At 37.5% G+C, this 12769-nt stretch overlaps 1 protein-coding gene across 2 annotated transcripts; it reads left to right on the top strand.

The window, feature by feature from the left end:
* Positions 1-3122: 3122 nt before the first annotated feature.
* LOC117299958 (isopentenyl-diphosphate Delta-isomerase 1-like) lies at positions 3123-12683 on the top strand. 2 transcript variants are annotated; one of them, XM_033783581.1, is made up of 7 exons: positions 3123-3257; positions 3351-3519; positions 4335-4474; positions 5920-6012; positions 6980-7110; positions 10525-10659; positions 11620-12683. In XM_033783581.1, exons 2-7 carry the CDS (start codon positions 3374-3376, stop codon positions 11797-11799), a joined length of 825 nt encoding a protein of 274 aa, XP_033639472.1. In that variant the 5' UTR covers positions 3123-3257; positions 3351-3373; the 3' UTR covers positions 11800-12683. The 2 variants fall into 2 exon arrangements, with proteins under 2 accessions (XP_033639472.1, XP_033639471.1); XM_033783580.1 differs by having other exon boundaries at positions 3124-3519.
* Positions 12684-12769: the final 86 nt, after the last annotated feature.

Below are 12769 nucleotides of genomic sequence, written 5' to 3'. Positions count from 1 at the left end.
TTCATTAATATCTCGCAACTTCGACGACCGATTGAGCTCAAATTTTCACAGGTTTGTTATTTTATGCATATGTTGAGATACACCAACTGTGAAGACTAGTCTTTTACAATTACCAATAGTGTCCATGTCTTTAAGCAAACAAAAGTATCTCACCACAACAAAGATGTTTACCTGATTAAGCTTACCAGCCAAATTATCATTTCACTAATGTACATGTACCATCTGTGACTGGAATCCTGCTCATTTCTGCTCAGCAGAAAATCGCAATATTTGCTGCTTAAAGGCAGTGGACACTATCGGTAATGACTCAAAACAATTATTGGCATAAAACCTTTTTTGGTGCCGAGTAATGGGGAGAGGTTGATGGTATAAAACATTGTGAGAAACGGCTCCCTCTGAAGTGCTATATTTTTCGAGAAAGAAGTAATTTTCCACGAATTTGATTTCGAGACCTCAGATTTAGAACTTGAGGTCTCGAAATCAACCATGTAAACGCACACAACTTCGTGTGACAGGGTGTTTTTTTCTTTCATTATTATCTCCCATTTTCAATGACCGATTGAGCTCAATTTTTCACAGGTTTGTTATTTTATGCATATGTTGAGATACACCAACTGTGAAGGCTAGTCTTTGACAATTACCAATAGTGTCCACTGCCTTTAAGCAGTTCTATGAAATTTGGCTCTGAAAGGTTGTTACTTTCCCCATAGATTACAGCAGGGCGCCAATTTCACGCAAAAACTATTGCTTGATCACCTTTACTGAGCTAAAACTCTCAAGATATTAGTCACAGATGTTACATTTGACATGGTATTTTGGTTGGTGAACCTATTTTAGACTTATTTCTATCAAAATTGGCCCTGCTGGTGTGCTACTATTCACAAAATGTGGCTCGGTGCAATAATTGCAAATGCATTTTGTATACAATGAGCAAAGGGTGTTAATGAAATGAAGGCATTTAAACTTTGAAAAATAAATCAAAATCCACAGATGGAGATGTTCTACTTTGAAAAAAATCAGTTATTTTGGCCGAACAAATTTATTTGGAGACAACTCTTTCAAAAAACGTTATTTTAACAGCAGTTCCAGAACATGCAAAACCAATTTTATAAAATCTATACGCCTCTCTTAATATTTATGCATGAGGTACGACACAATTCTAACCCAAAACGGGGCTATAGGCGCAGCCACTGCAAGTGGTGGCGGACGTGCGCCTATACATGTAGCTTAATTTGGGGTAAGAATTATGACGTCATGCATGAATATTAAGAGAGGCGTAGGCCTATACAGACAGCACGTATGACCGTATAGTCCTGAGCCAACTGTTTATCAACACAAGCCATCTTTGTCAGATTCCCTGTTTACACAACAACAAACAGAGTGCTTTTTATTGTAATGAAGAGGTAACCAGACTAAATTTTCCCCTTCGGCCTCAGTTTGGTTACTTTGGTAGTGAGTGGAAGCAAAACAAGATGACTGCTCCAAAAAGGTCAATTGGTGCTAAATAACAATGTAAATATTTATTACAACTTTGTGTAAAATCAATTGGATAACTATAATACCTGGGACTGTACCCTTATTTTAATCAATTTTAAACTAACTAAAGCCCGGTTTATAGTTCCTGTGAATGCGAATGCGATACGAATGTTTGACGTCACAAATTTGCAACGAATAATTCGCAGCAGTTCAACTCTGCTCAACTCACTTGCGAATATCGGATCGAAAGGAGGGTGGTGACGTCAAATTCACGTCAAATTTGCTTCGCATTCACAGGAAGTAATGAACCAGGCTTAATAATTTTTTATAATCATTGGGGGCCATTCAAAATAGTGAAAAATTGCAATCTTTGTTAAAAACTCCAACCAACCACCCCAACTTGTTGTTTCTTAAATTGACTGACAAAGAACACAGTTATGGCTCAAAGTCTTGGCTTAACTTTGGATTCTTCAACGGCTCTTCCTGGCTTCCAGCAGGCAACTCTTTACCGGTAGTTAGTCTTGGTGCAAAAGACGTTGTTATCGGTGGAATAGTCTGACGTGTGTAGCGTTGAGTGTATGTGCACATATGTAGGGCATGGTTTAACCGTATAAGTTTTACCACCTCAACAAGACTGTCTTGCACTACAAAGACCACTTTTCAGATGAAACCAAAGCTGAGTGACGTCGGCGATCAAAACAAAGTTTCCTGGTAACAACCAACTAGCTGCATAGACAGTGCTTCTATAATTTGAGTTGGAAAATTGAATTTAATTTTTTAGTGATTTTGTTTGACTCGCCTGCTGCCTGCCACTAATTCATAAAATCAAAATAATTGTTAAACATTGATTATTTTACGGAATGGCCTCTTACTTGGGTATAATTGCCTGCTTTTCACCAAAATGATGGTAAAACTTTTAATTTGAATAAATAAGATAGCCTTTTACCGTTAAAGATGCAAACACGTTAATGTCGGGACCACATTATTCCGCTACTTGCTGGTCACTGACTTTGTTGTGTGTGTCGTTTCCGTAAAACAATGAAATTTTGTTTCCATTTTGAAACATCATTTTATTATCTATAGATCTGTTTTGGGAGGTCTTTCGGTGAGAAATCAGTTAAATTAACCTCTTATTATTTTTAATTAAAATGTGAAGTATTATATAAATGATCCTTATTTTTAATCAGGTGGTACTGATTAACAGTTTTGGGGACCCAATAATATTTACCGGTACCGGTACTTCTTTTTAAATTACTGACCGGATGTTGGAATTATTCAAACACCAATAAACAATTCACGGTGCGTACAGTACTTGGTTGGTAACTTATCCATTTTGTTTTTGGTGTTGAAGCATATGATTCTGGAAGATATATATTATTATAAACCTTTCCATCGCAATGTCACAGCCCGAGTTTTGAAAACTTTGGGAAGTCATAAATGCAAAGCAAAAACAGATTGTAATGATGTTTTTCACAAAAAGAATTTATTTTGTCAGAAACAAAGCAAACAATCATGGGAGGTTTTTTATCAAAATGTATAAAAGTTTGCATAATATTCTCACTTTGTTTATTAAAACAAAATTAATTGCGCCCTCTCTTGACGACAGTAGTTCTAATAAAGCGCCCTCTATTGTCCACTAAAACATGTGTGACAATTATTTGTCTATTATTTTTTATAATTTTAATACACGCGCGGACGGCGGTGTAAAAGATCGAAAGATTAATATTGTTGACTTTTGTTTTTGGAAGACCCGTCACGCTTTATCAGCTTTTGAATCAAAGGTACTGGCACCCGCTTTTATTTAATGTGTGTATTTCTGTCCACAATGGTTGAACTGGTCATGATTCGTTCTGCTGTTAATTAATGTTCCAAAGGTCACAGGTTTTTTTGAGGAGTGATGCAGACGATTCTTGCAGCTCGTGCTCAACTGGTGGTCGGTAAAATTAGGGCAAACTTCACTTCTTGCTGCAAAGCGAACACGGCATCACCTGGTTTAGCTAATTGCCGCAAAGTCAACAACAGATTGCAGAAGAACAACGTGAGGCAAGTGAAAAGAAAGTTGTTTTTAATTTTACTTATTTTAATTTTTTTTTATTGGGGGGGGGGGGGCATTGTCCACTACTCTTTCATTTTCAGATGTTTTCCATTTATTTTAATGTTTTTTTTTTTAAATAAATGTTATTGTTAGTTGTTGTTTTTGGTATGTTCCTGTTAGTAATTTTTCCATTCTAATATTTTATCTTATCTGGTGTTGCTGTACAATTTGTAATTAAAATTTTAGGTATTTTTATGGTTAGGCCTACCTCTGTCTCTGATTCTGAATCTGATCTGGCCGGAAATTGGTGGCGAGGTCGTAATTTGTTTCGATACTGGTATAGTTGCGATAACGTCACCCGCAACTAATACTGTGGTACAGTTTTATTTCGCATTTATTTCATAATGTCTTAAAATGAATAAAAAGGTGGGGACAGGATACAGAAACTTTTCCCAGTGCGTTCAGTGTTGATTGATTCCAAACCAAAAGCATCAATAAGCTTGAAATATTTTAATGCATATTGGACAGAAGTTTGGGATAACTTCTCCTCTGAAATGAACCCAAGTCTCGACACTCCTAGGGTGACAGGATTTTTTTTTTTTTTTCAGGTCTTTTTCTTCACTTGCGCCACACATCTAGAAGTCCCTCTACCACCTTAAGTCTTTGTACCACAAAAGGACTAATTTATTTGTGTCTGTTGTCTTTCATTTGTTTTTGGTTAACTGCGCCTTGAACACAAAGCAGGGTGCATAATTGTAACGCTCTGGCAAGTTATTTTGTAAACATTGTTATAATTTTGAAGTTAATTTTGTCTTTTTTTTAGAAGCATGGCGAGCATTGACAACCTGGATGAGACTCAGGTCAAGCTTCTAGCAGAAGAATGCATCGTAGTAGATGAAGAGGACAAGGCCATTGGATCTGCCTCTAAGAAGGCGTGTCATCTAAATGAGAATATTGATAAAGGTATAACAATAACTAGATAACTACTATAGTTCTTATAAAGTGGATTTGACATTCATCAATGTTTGATGTACTTCACAATGTGAAACTCACATTAGTACCCCGGTCATTTAGTGATCTGGTCATTGAGCCAATAACATTCCCGTAATCTTTCTCTGTTCCCTGGGGAGTATACAGCCCTGAGCTGCCATACATGTAGCGCTCCAGTGGCTTTTTCATACATAATATCAACCTCTACCCTCGCAGAAACCCATTTATACCCCTGGGTGAAGAGAAGCAATTATAGCAAAGCATCTTGCTCAAGGACACAAGTGTATGATCAGGATTCGAACCCACACTCCAATGACTTAACCACCAGAAATTGAATGCTCTAAACCACTTGGCCATAACACCCTTATAAGAGGGAATATTTCTTTTTCACCCCCCCCCCCCATACCCACCACCACACAGTCTTTTTCAAGCAAACACTGTAGGTGCAGGGACTTGCTATTGTCAATTTGTTCTGTTTTTCCCTTTTTTGAAGAATCATTTTGTGGGAACCCAGTTTGAACCATAAACAAGTTTGAGGACCTTTGTTTCATACATGTATGCAACCAAGTCTTACGAATCCAGTATGTTGGTACATCCATTGTTGTTATATTAAGACATAAGAAGACATAAGACATAAGAAAACTTTATTGATCTTCAAAAGAAGAAATTGCGTTGCTCACACAAGTTTTTAAAAACACACCAAATATGAAAATGTAACAACAGGCAGAAACAAAAATAGCACAAGATACACGCACAAGGATTTAAGAATAAAAAACATGTATACGCTTATTCCCTTTTCTGAGGAAATTCTCTGTGAGGTACCACTATTACAAAGAAAACCTTGTGGGGTAGCATAGTTCCATTGTTTTAACTAGCATTAGGCGTTTTAACTAGCATTAGGCCGGCAGAGGTTATCAAAATGAGGAAAAGTCATAATTTCAACAGACCTCTTAAAGGAACGTTACAGAATTGGTAAGAAACAAAAATCGTGAAGATCACAGATTTACATAAAACTTACACGGTCTAATGATGATGATAGAAGAACACAACCCTTGAAATATTTCTGTCTAAAATGTCATATTTGATGAGGAATAAATAATCTAACTTCGCGTTTGCAGTTTATCGCTCAGTGAGCGTTTTATTCATTTTTGTTTTGGCATCGATGCAATGCAAAATGTGTAATCGGTTTTTCACTATTTTCTCGCGACCCAGATGGCCGATCGATATCAAACTTCTACAGGTTTGTCAGTTTATGTGGATTACATAAAGTGCTTACACTGCCAGCAACTGTTTTGTTAGCAAAACCAATTCTGTAATGTTCCTTTAAAATTGAAACTCTTCTGTCAAGACCTTTTTGTCAGCAACAACTCCTAGATCAAATTCCTAAGTGTTTTGTGCCATATTAAATCTTACCACAGGTCTACTACACAGAGCTTTCAGTGTCTTTCTGTTCAACAAAGAGGGGAAGTTACTTCTCCAGCAACGGTCTGATGCTAAAATAACATTCCCAGGTAAGCAAGATTTTTGTACAAAATGTTGAAACTTCTATTGTATTCCCTTGTTGGAATTAAGGTCTGTCTCCTTAGTGGGTTCGGGTACTTTTGGTTTGACACAACACACAAACATACACAGATTTACAGTAAACTTACAGGGTTTAAAAGATAATGACGATAGAAAGCTTCCCTAAAAATATTACTTGCTGAAGTGCTGTAGTTTTTTGAGAAGTTAGTTCACAAATATTATTTTAGTATTTAAATAAGCGACTCTCCTGAAAACATTGCTCTGTGAATTTAACTTTTTTTTCGCAATAGCTTGACAACTAATGAAGCTGAAACTTCTACAGCAGGTAATTTATATTGCATACTTCTTCACCCACAGTGAGTAGGGATACATGTCATGGCAAAAAAGCTTGATTAAAAGGTATCAAAACCCTTTAAATTTAAAGGCACTGGCCATCTTTAGTAATTGTCAAAGAACAGTCTTATCACTTGGTGTATCTCAACATATGCATCAAATAACAAACCTGTGAAAATTTGAACTCAATTGGTCGTCGATTTGCGAGTGAATAATGGAAGGAAAAAACACCCTTGTCGCACAAGTTGTCGGCTTTCAGATGCTTGATTTTTAGAGGTCTTGAAATCAATTAAAATAATTTCAAATAAGTAGAGCTAGAAATTACTTCTTTCTCGAAAACTATGTTACATCAGAGGGAGCCGTTTCTTGCAATGATTTATACTACAACAGCTCTCCATTGCTCGTTATCAAGAAAGTTTTTTATACTAACAACTATTTTAAGTAATTACCAATAGTTTCCAGTGCCTTTAATTGCCAGTAAATGGACAATGTCATTTTGTTTGAGCATGCTTTTAGGGAATTTCCTGTCTGGGAAGATGAGAAGGTTGACATCTTGCCTCTAATAATATATCTAAATTTTGTAACAAAAAAAATAAAAAAATTAAAAGGACACGTTCTTTGCAGGTTTTTGGGCCAACACCTGCTGTAGTCACCCTCTCAACTTTAAAGAAGAGCTTGAAGAATCGGAGCACCTTGGAGTAAGGCGTGCTGCCCAGCGGAAACTCAAACACGAGTTGGGCATTGAACCAGAACAGGTGGGTACTGAACCCTAGAGGAGGCACTTGCTCTGCATTTTGCTGAGCTGTGTATTGCAAAAACTTGCTAATATTATAAGATATTTGTAGTCCAAAATATATTTGTAGTCTGGTACCAAGTTCATGGTACCAGACTGTAGACTACATTTGGACCTAAACTTGAATCCAGCTCAAACCTTGGCTCGGCACCAGGCTCTGTCTGTTTGTAATCTTCAAAACATCGCATGCAAAAATACACACTGCTTTAAAAATGTAAAGGCCTAAAGTTAGTGCTGCATTACCACTGGTTTGCCATCCCCACTGTCCGCAGCATGCTGAGCCCTAGTCCGAGACGGAGCCCAAGCTGAGTTTTGAGAAAGGCCCCAGCTAGCAGGTGACCAAGGAAAACTGGTCCCTCTATGTCTCAAGAACTATCTTAATACTCTCTCTGCTGGCATTGTGTAATATGGCACTGGGTTAAAGTTACAGCATGTGGTTCTTTTTAAGGCATACCTTTGGCTTTTAGAACCGTTCAATTGTTTTGATCCTAAGAGATGTTAAATTTGCATCAGGGATAAATATTAATTTTTGGTTTTTACCCATACACCGATGTGTGTTAGCACTGTATACTCAGTACTTTCCCGAGTCCTGTGGAAAAATATCACAGGCATGTTACTCGGGTGGGGTTCGAACCCACGACCCTTGCAATTCTAGAGCAGTGTCTTACTTGTTTTGATCCTATAAAATGTATATAATATTCACTAAAATTTAAATGTGAAAATTTCATTTCGAAAGGTGATCTTGTTTATGAGACATTGCCAAAAATCCAGAGCAAAATAATAATAATAGTAATAGGGATTATTTATTATTGTGCGCTCAAAGCGCACTGAAAAAAAAAAATAATAAATAAAAATAAGCAATAGAGGGAACAAAGGGAAACAAAAGAAATAAACAAACTACTATACAAATACACACGCTTCTCAGATTCAAATGGTTGAGTAAAGCCCCGTTCATACTTTCTGCGAATGCGATTGCGATAGGAATGTTGACGTCACAAATTTGCAACAAAATTCGCGCTGAGTTGAGTTGTACTCGACTCTCTTGCGAATATCGCAGCGAAAGAGGAGTTGTGACGTCAAATTCACATCAAATTTGCATCGCATTCGCAGGAAGTATGAACCGGGCTGTAGGCTGTTTTGTCATAGAAGGGCAATTCTATGATCGTGAAGACAGGCCTCGTTTATAATCTATCTTTAATAGTATGCTGGTACATGTTTTAGTGTGTGTGAAAATTCAGACCCAACTGATGCCTGCAACTGCGTCCACATACTGGTACATTTTTTGTGTAGAAGCTATCTGTAATAGCAGTGATTCAGCACTGATGACTGTTTGTTAGGAAGTACCATTAGTTTTTCAATGGCACAGCATGAGTGTGCGTAAATTTGCATAATAGATGCTGGTTAAAATTTCAACAACTTCAGAACATTAGATTTTAGTGATCAATGTATCGTGAGTCACCGTTGATTTTGTGACTGGTGATTTAGTCACATTGTTGTGTTTCTTAAAACAAAGTTCAGCATCACCGGCCTAAAGGTCAGAAAAAGCTTTTAAAACTAAATTTCAGTGATCAATGTAATTGAGTCACCATTGGATTTTGTTACGGTAATTGTAACTGTCTTATTCCTAAAACGAAGTTCAACATGTTAAAGGTCACAAAATAAAAATCAGAAAAAATATAAAATGTACTTTAAAAGGGCATCCCTAATATAATTTGTCACTGGTAAGTCAGTAACATTGTTTATTCCAAATAACAAAGTTCAGCATGTAAAATGTCTCCTGACGATGACCAGAGCAAGCTAGTTGAAACGCTGAGACCAACCCAAGAACTGACTCTGGGGTAGTACAGTTAATTACGATCCTATAAGCTAAAGTAGTAGTCCCAGCCTATTTATTTACCATCCGCCCAGGTAATAGTTAATTTAAGCAGGACAGTTCTTTTCAGAACTGAGAAGTCTCCTGTACACTAGCCTTGATTCAAGGCTGTTGGCATAGTGCGCCCCGGCCCGGTGCGCGGCACGATTCGGCAACAAAAACTGCACGCAGTGTATACACGAACAACGTATACATTGTATGTGCAGTACATTGTACAGCGAGAACAGTATAGCGTAGTCATGAGTACCTCGTCTTCAACCTTGTGCTACTTAGAAAGTACTCATGTACCGTACGTGTACCGTAAAGATGGTACATGTACATGTACAGTACGTATGTGTACATACGCTGTACACGTATTATATGCACGCTTTGTGTTATGTATGGGGGGTGCGCTGGCGGAATTCAGTGATGGGGACTGGGATTTTGCAGGTCGCGGCTGGCTGGAGCGCCTTGATCAAGGCTACCCGAACAATCTACTCTGCGGTAGTAGAATTAAGCAGTTCTATAAGAACAAACTCTACCTGGCAAGTAGATACACACATAGTGTTACCGCAAACCAAATATAAAATGTTAAATGTCACAAACAAATTCAGAAAACTAGATTTTGACTGATAATTCAGTAACGATATTCTCAATTACCAACTTTTGCATTATTAAAGATCGCAAAAACTTTTCCGAAAACTAGATTTCATATTTCTGTGACCACTGTAATGAGAGTACACCCAAGAGCACAAGACTCCTCAAACTCTAAGTGTTTCTGACCAGCAGAGTATGGGTTCGAGTCCCAGTCGTGACACCTGTGTCCTTGAGCAAGACACACGAAGGAACACGTTGCCTTTGATCGGTCAAGTTGGTCTTTGAAAAGCGTTTGTAACCGTTTGTTATAAAATGCATTGGTTAAAAAGATGATTTAAAAGTAGAATATAATGATCCACACAAATTTGCCTCGAAATTGCATGGTTTTCCTTTGACTTTATGAACTACAAATGGCCGACCGTGTTAGTAGTAAAAGGAAAACCGGGCAATGTCGAGTGATACTTGTGTGGATTATTATATTCTACTTTTAAAATAATTTTTTTAATCATGTGCATTTTAAAACAAACGGTTAGAAACACTTTTCAAAGACCAACTCGACTGATCCAAGGCAACGTGTTCCTTTAACCATGAAGCTTCGTTCTTCGCATGGCACATAAAACCGTTAGTTCCCCGTGTTGTGTAATGCATGTAAAAGAACCCAGTGCACTCACCGTGTTCCTGGTATGATTGGCTGCGTATTGTGCCGCAGCACCTTGTAAACCATAACATGGTGCGAATAGGCCTTGGTCTCATAATTCAAAAACGTTATCCCACATACCTTGCAGGAAAACACTGAATGTTTACGTGCCTTGAGCGTCACTGAGTGACGGATATTAGGGGTACATGTATATAAGAAGCTATTTTGATTATTCTTAACATATTGTGACCAGTAGTTCATGTTGCCGATTTGTTTTTCCCGTTCTGCAGGTGCCATTGGATGATTTCCATTACCTTTCCCGGATTCACTACAAAGCCCAGTCCGATGGTATTTGGGGAGAGCATGAGATCGACTACATCCTCTTCATGCAGAAGGATGTAGACATTAAACCAGAGCCTAATGAGGTAATTACGCTTGCCGCAATCTAAATAAGTAACTTGTGATTTTTAATAGTAATAACACTTTCTCATAGAGCGCATTTTACAATAACCGTATCAATGTGCTTTACATTAGTGACCTGGTCTTTTGGCCAATAACATACCTGTAATCTTTCTCAGCTCCCTGGGGAGCATATAGCGCGAGCTGCCGTGGCACTCCCAAGGCTTTTTCAAACACAATATCAACCTTTAAGTTTACGCTCACAGCTGGTACCCATCTATACCCCAGGGTGAAGAGAAGCAATTTTAATATTGCATCTTTCTAAAGGCGAAGTGCCAAGACCGGGATTCGAACCCACACACTGATAACCACTCAGCCATTTTAATAATAATAATAATAATAAACATTTATATAGCGCCAAATCCATTAAAAATGCTACCAGGCGCTTTACAACAACCAAAATTTTAACCACAAAAACTAAATAATTAAAAGGTCCAAAATTAAAATCCATAAAGTATGATCATAAAACAATAAAGATACATGTACAAGTAAAAAGATGAATATAATCAATCAAACACATTGAGTAAAAGCCACCGAAATTGTTTGATCCAGTAAAAAACACAAACAATAATTATTTTCTTACCTTTGACTGTATTCCTGAGGGAAATGTTTAGCCTTAAGCCTTCAAGAAAGACTCTGCTCTGATACATACTTTAATTCCTTAAGAAAATGGTGAAAAACCATGCACAATTTTCAACATATTGCCCTTAAACTTTTGTTGTAACAACCAAAATTAGCTGTCGAGTAGTTTTTTTAGTTTTAAGTTGTTATTTTTTTAATTATGACTTCAATTCAGAGGGAAAAATTGTTCCTGGTATGAACTTCATAATCAGTAGTCTTCAGATTATAATTCAATCATTTATTTTAATCCTCGACCAATTCTGTATTATACCTTAAATAAATGTTGTGGTTTATCTCACTTGTAGGTGCAGAATGTGAAATATATCGATGCAGGGGAACTGGACGAGTTTCTGAACTCCGAGGCCGCAGGAACGAAGATCACCCCCTGGTTCAAACTCATCGCACAGACTAAACTCCCCGATTGGTGGAAACATTTAGGTGACGTCAAAAGCCAAGAGGACCATGGGACAATTCACAGGATGTGAAGTGGCATGATGGGATAGCTTAATGTTGGACGAATCAAGAGGACGGGGCAAGAATGGAATTTTACAGACTTTCCTAACAAAAAATTGTTTTTATTGTTTAATGCCTGCTATCAGATGCAAGTAAAATAGCAGGAACAATCAAGTTCAAGTTATAAACCACAAGGGAAGCCGACTGGGTAACTTTTAAATAGTTTGGGTTTGAAAAAAGAAAAATTTACTGGAGTCGGACTTGAACAATCTCCGAATTAACGTTCCGGCGCTCTACCAACTGAGCTATCAAGCCCTACATGTATGTTGATAGCCTTCCTATACAGTCAATATCTTTGTTTGGGGTGCCAGTCAAAAGTCAAATGGAACAAACCATTAGCTGCCCTGTAGCCAGGGATCACACCCAAGTTTATGATACAGCCTGGTAAGCGGCAGTTGTAACGAGGGAGGTGAAATAAAACACAGAAAATGCCGAGCTGATTTGTCGTCTGTCTCTGCAGTAATGATGACATTTGGCATCACCTGCGCATGCGTCGGCCTTGAGAACGGTAGTCCCTCAATTTCTATGACAGTACTTGGGATGAATATGCGTTGTGCTGAAAAATACAACATTTGGCGGAAAACTACATACTGTCGCAGAACCATCTGTCGTCGAAAACACACTCTTTAGTATCAATAAAATGCGAAACGCCCGTATCGCATTAATGGATTAATTAATGGAAAAGCTGAAATTTACGATACAGCTGAAATCGCAGCTGAAATGGCAGCTGTGTGTTCTGTTGCATTCACTCTCTGGACATTCATTTTAACAAAAATCATATTCGTGGTTGTATGAAGGACACCTTTCAAATATAGCCTTTCCAAAGGCTATATATTGGTTGAGCGTAAAAAAAAAATGTTAAAAATAATTAATGCCAGTTTTTTCAATTTCAATTTCAATTTAATTCAATTCAATTTTTCAATTCAATTCAATTCTATTCAA

Source organism: Asterias rubens, chromosome 15 (assembly GCF_902459465.1).
Source record: "Asterias rubens chromosome 15, eAstRub1.3, whole genome shotgun sequence".
NCBI classification, from domain to species: domain Eukaryota; kingdom Metazoa; phylum Echinodermata; class Asteroidea; order Forcipulatida; family Asteriidae; genus Asterias; species Asterias rubens.
The sequence above is the reverse complement of the archived record's forward strand: the minus strand, read 5'-3'. Positions and strand labels throughout refer to the sequence as shown.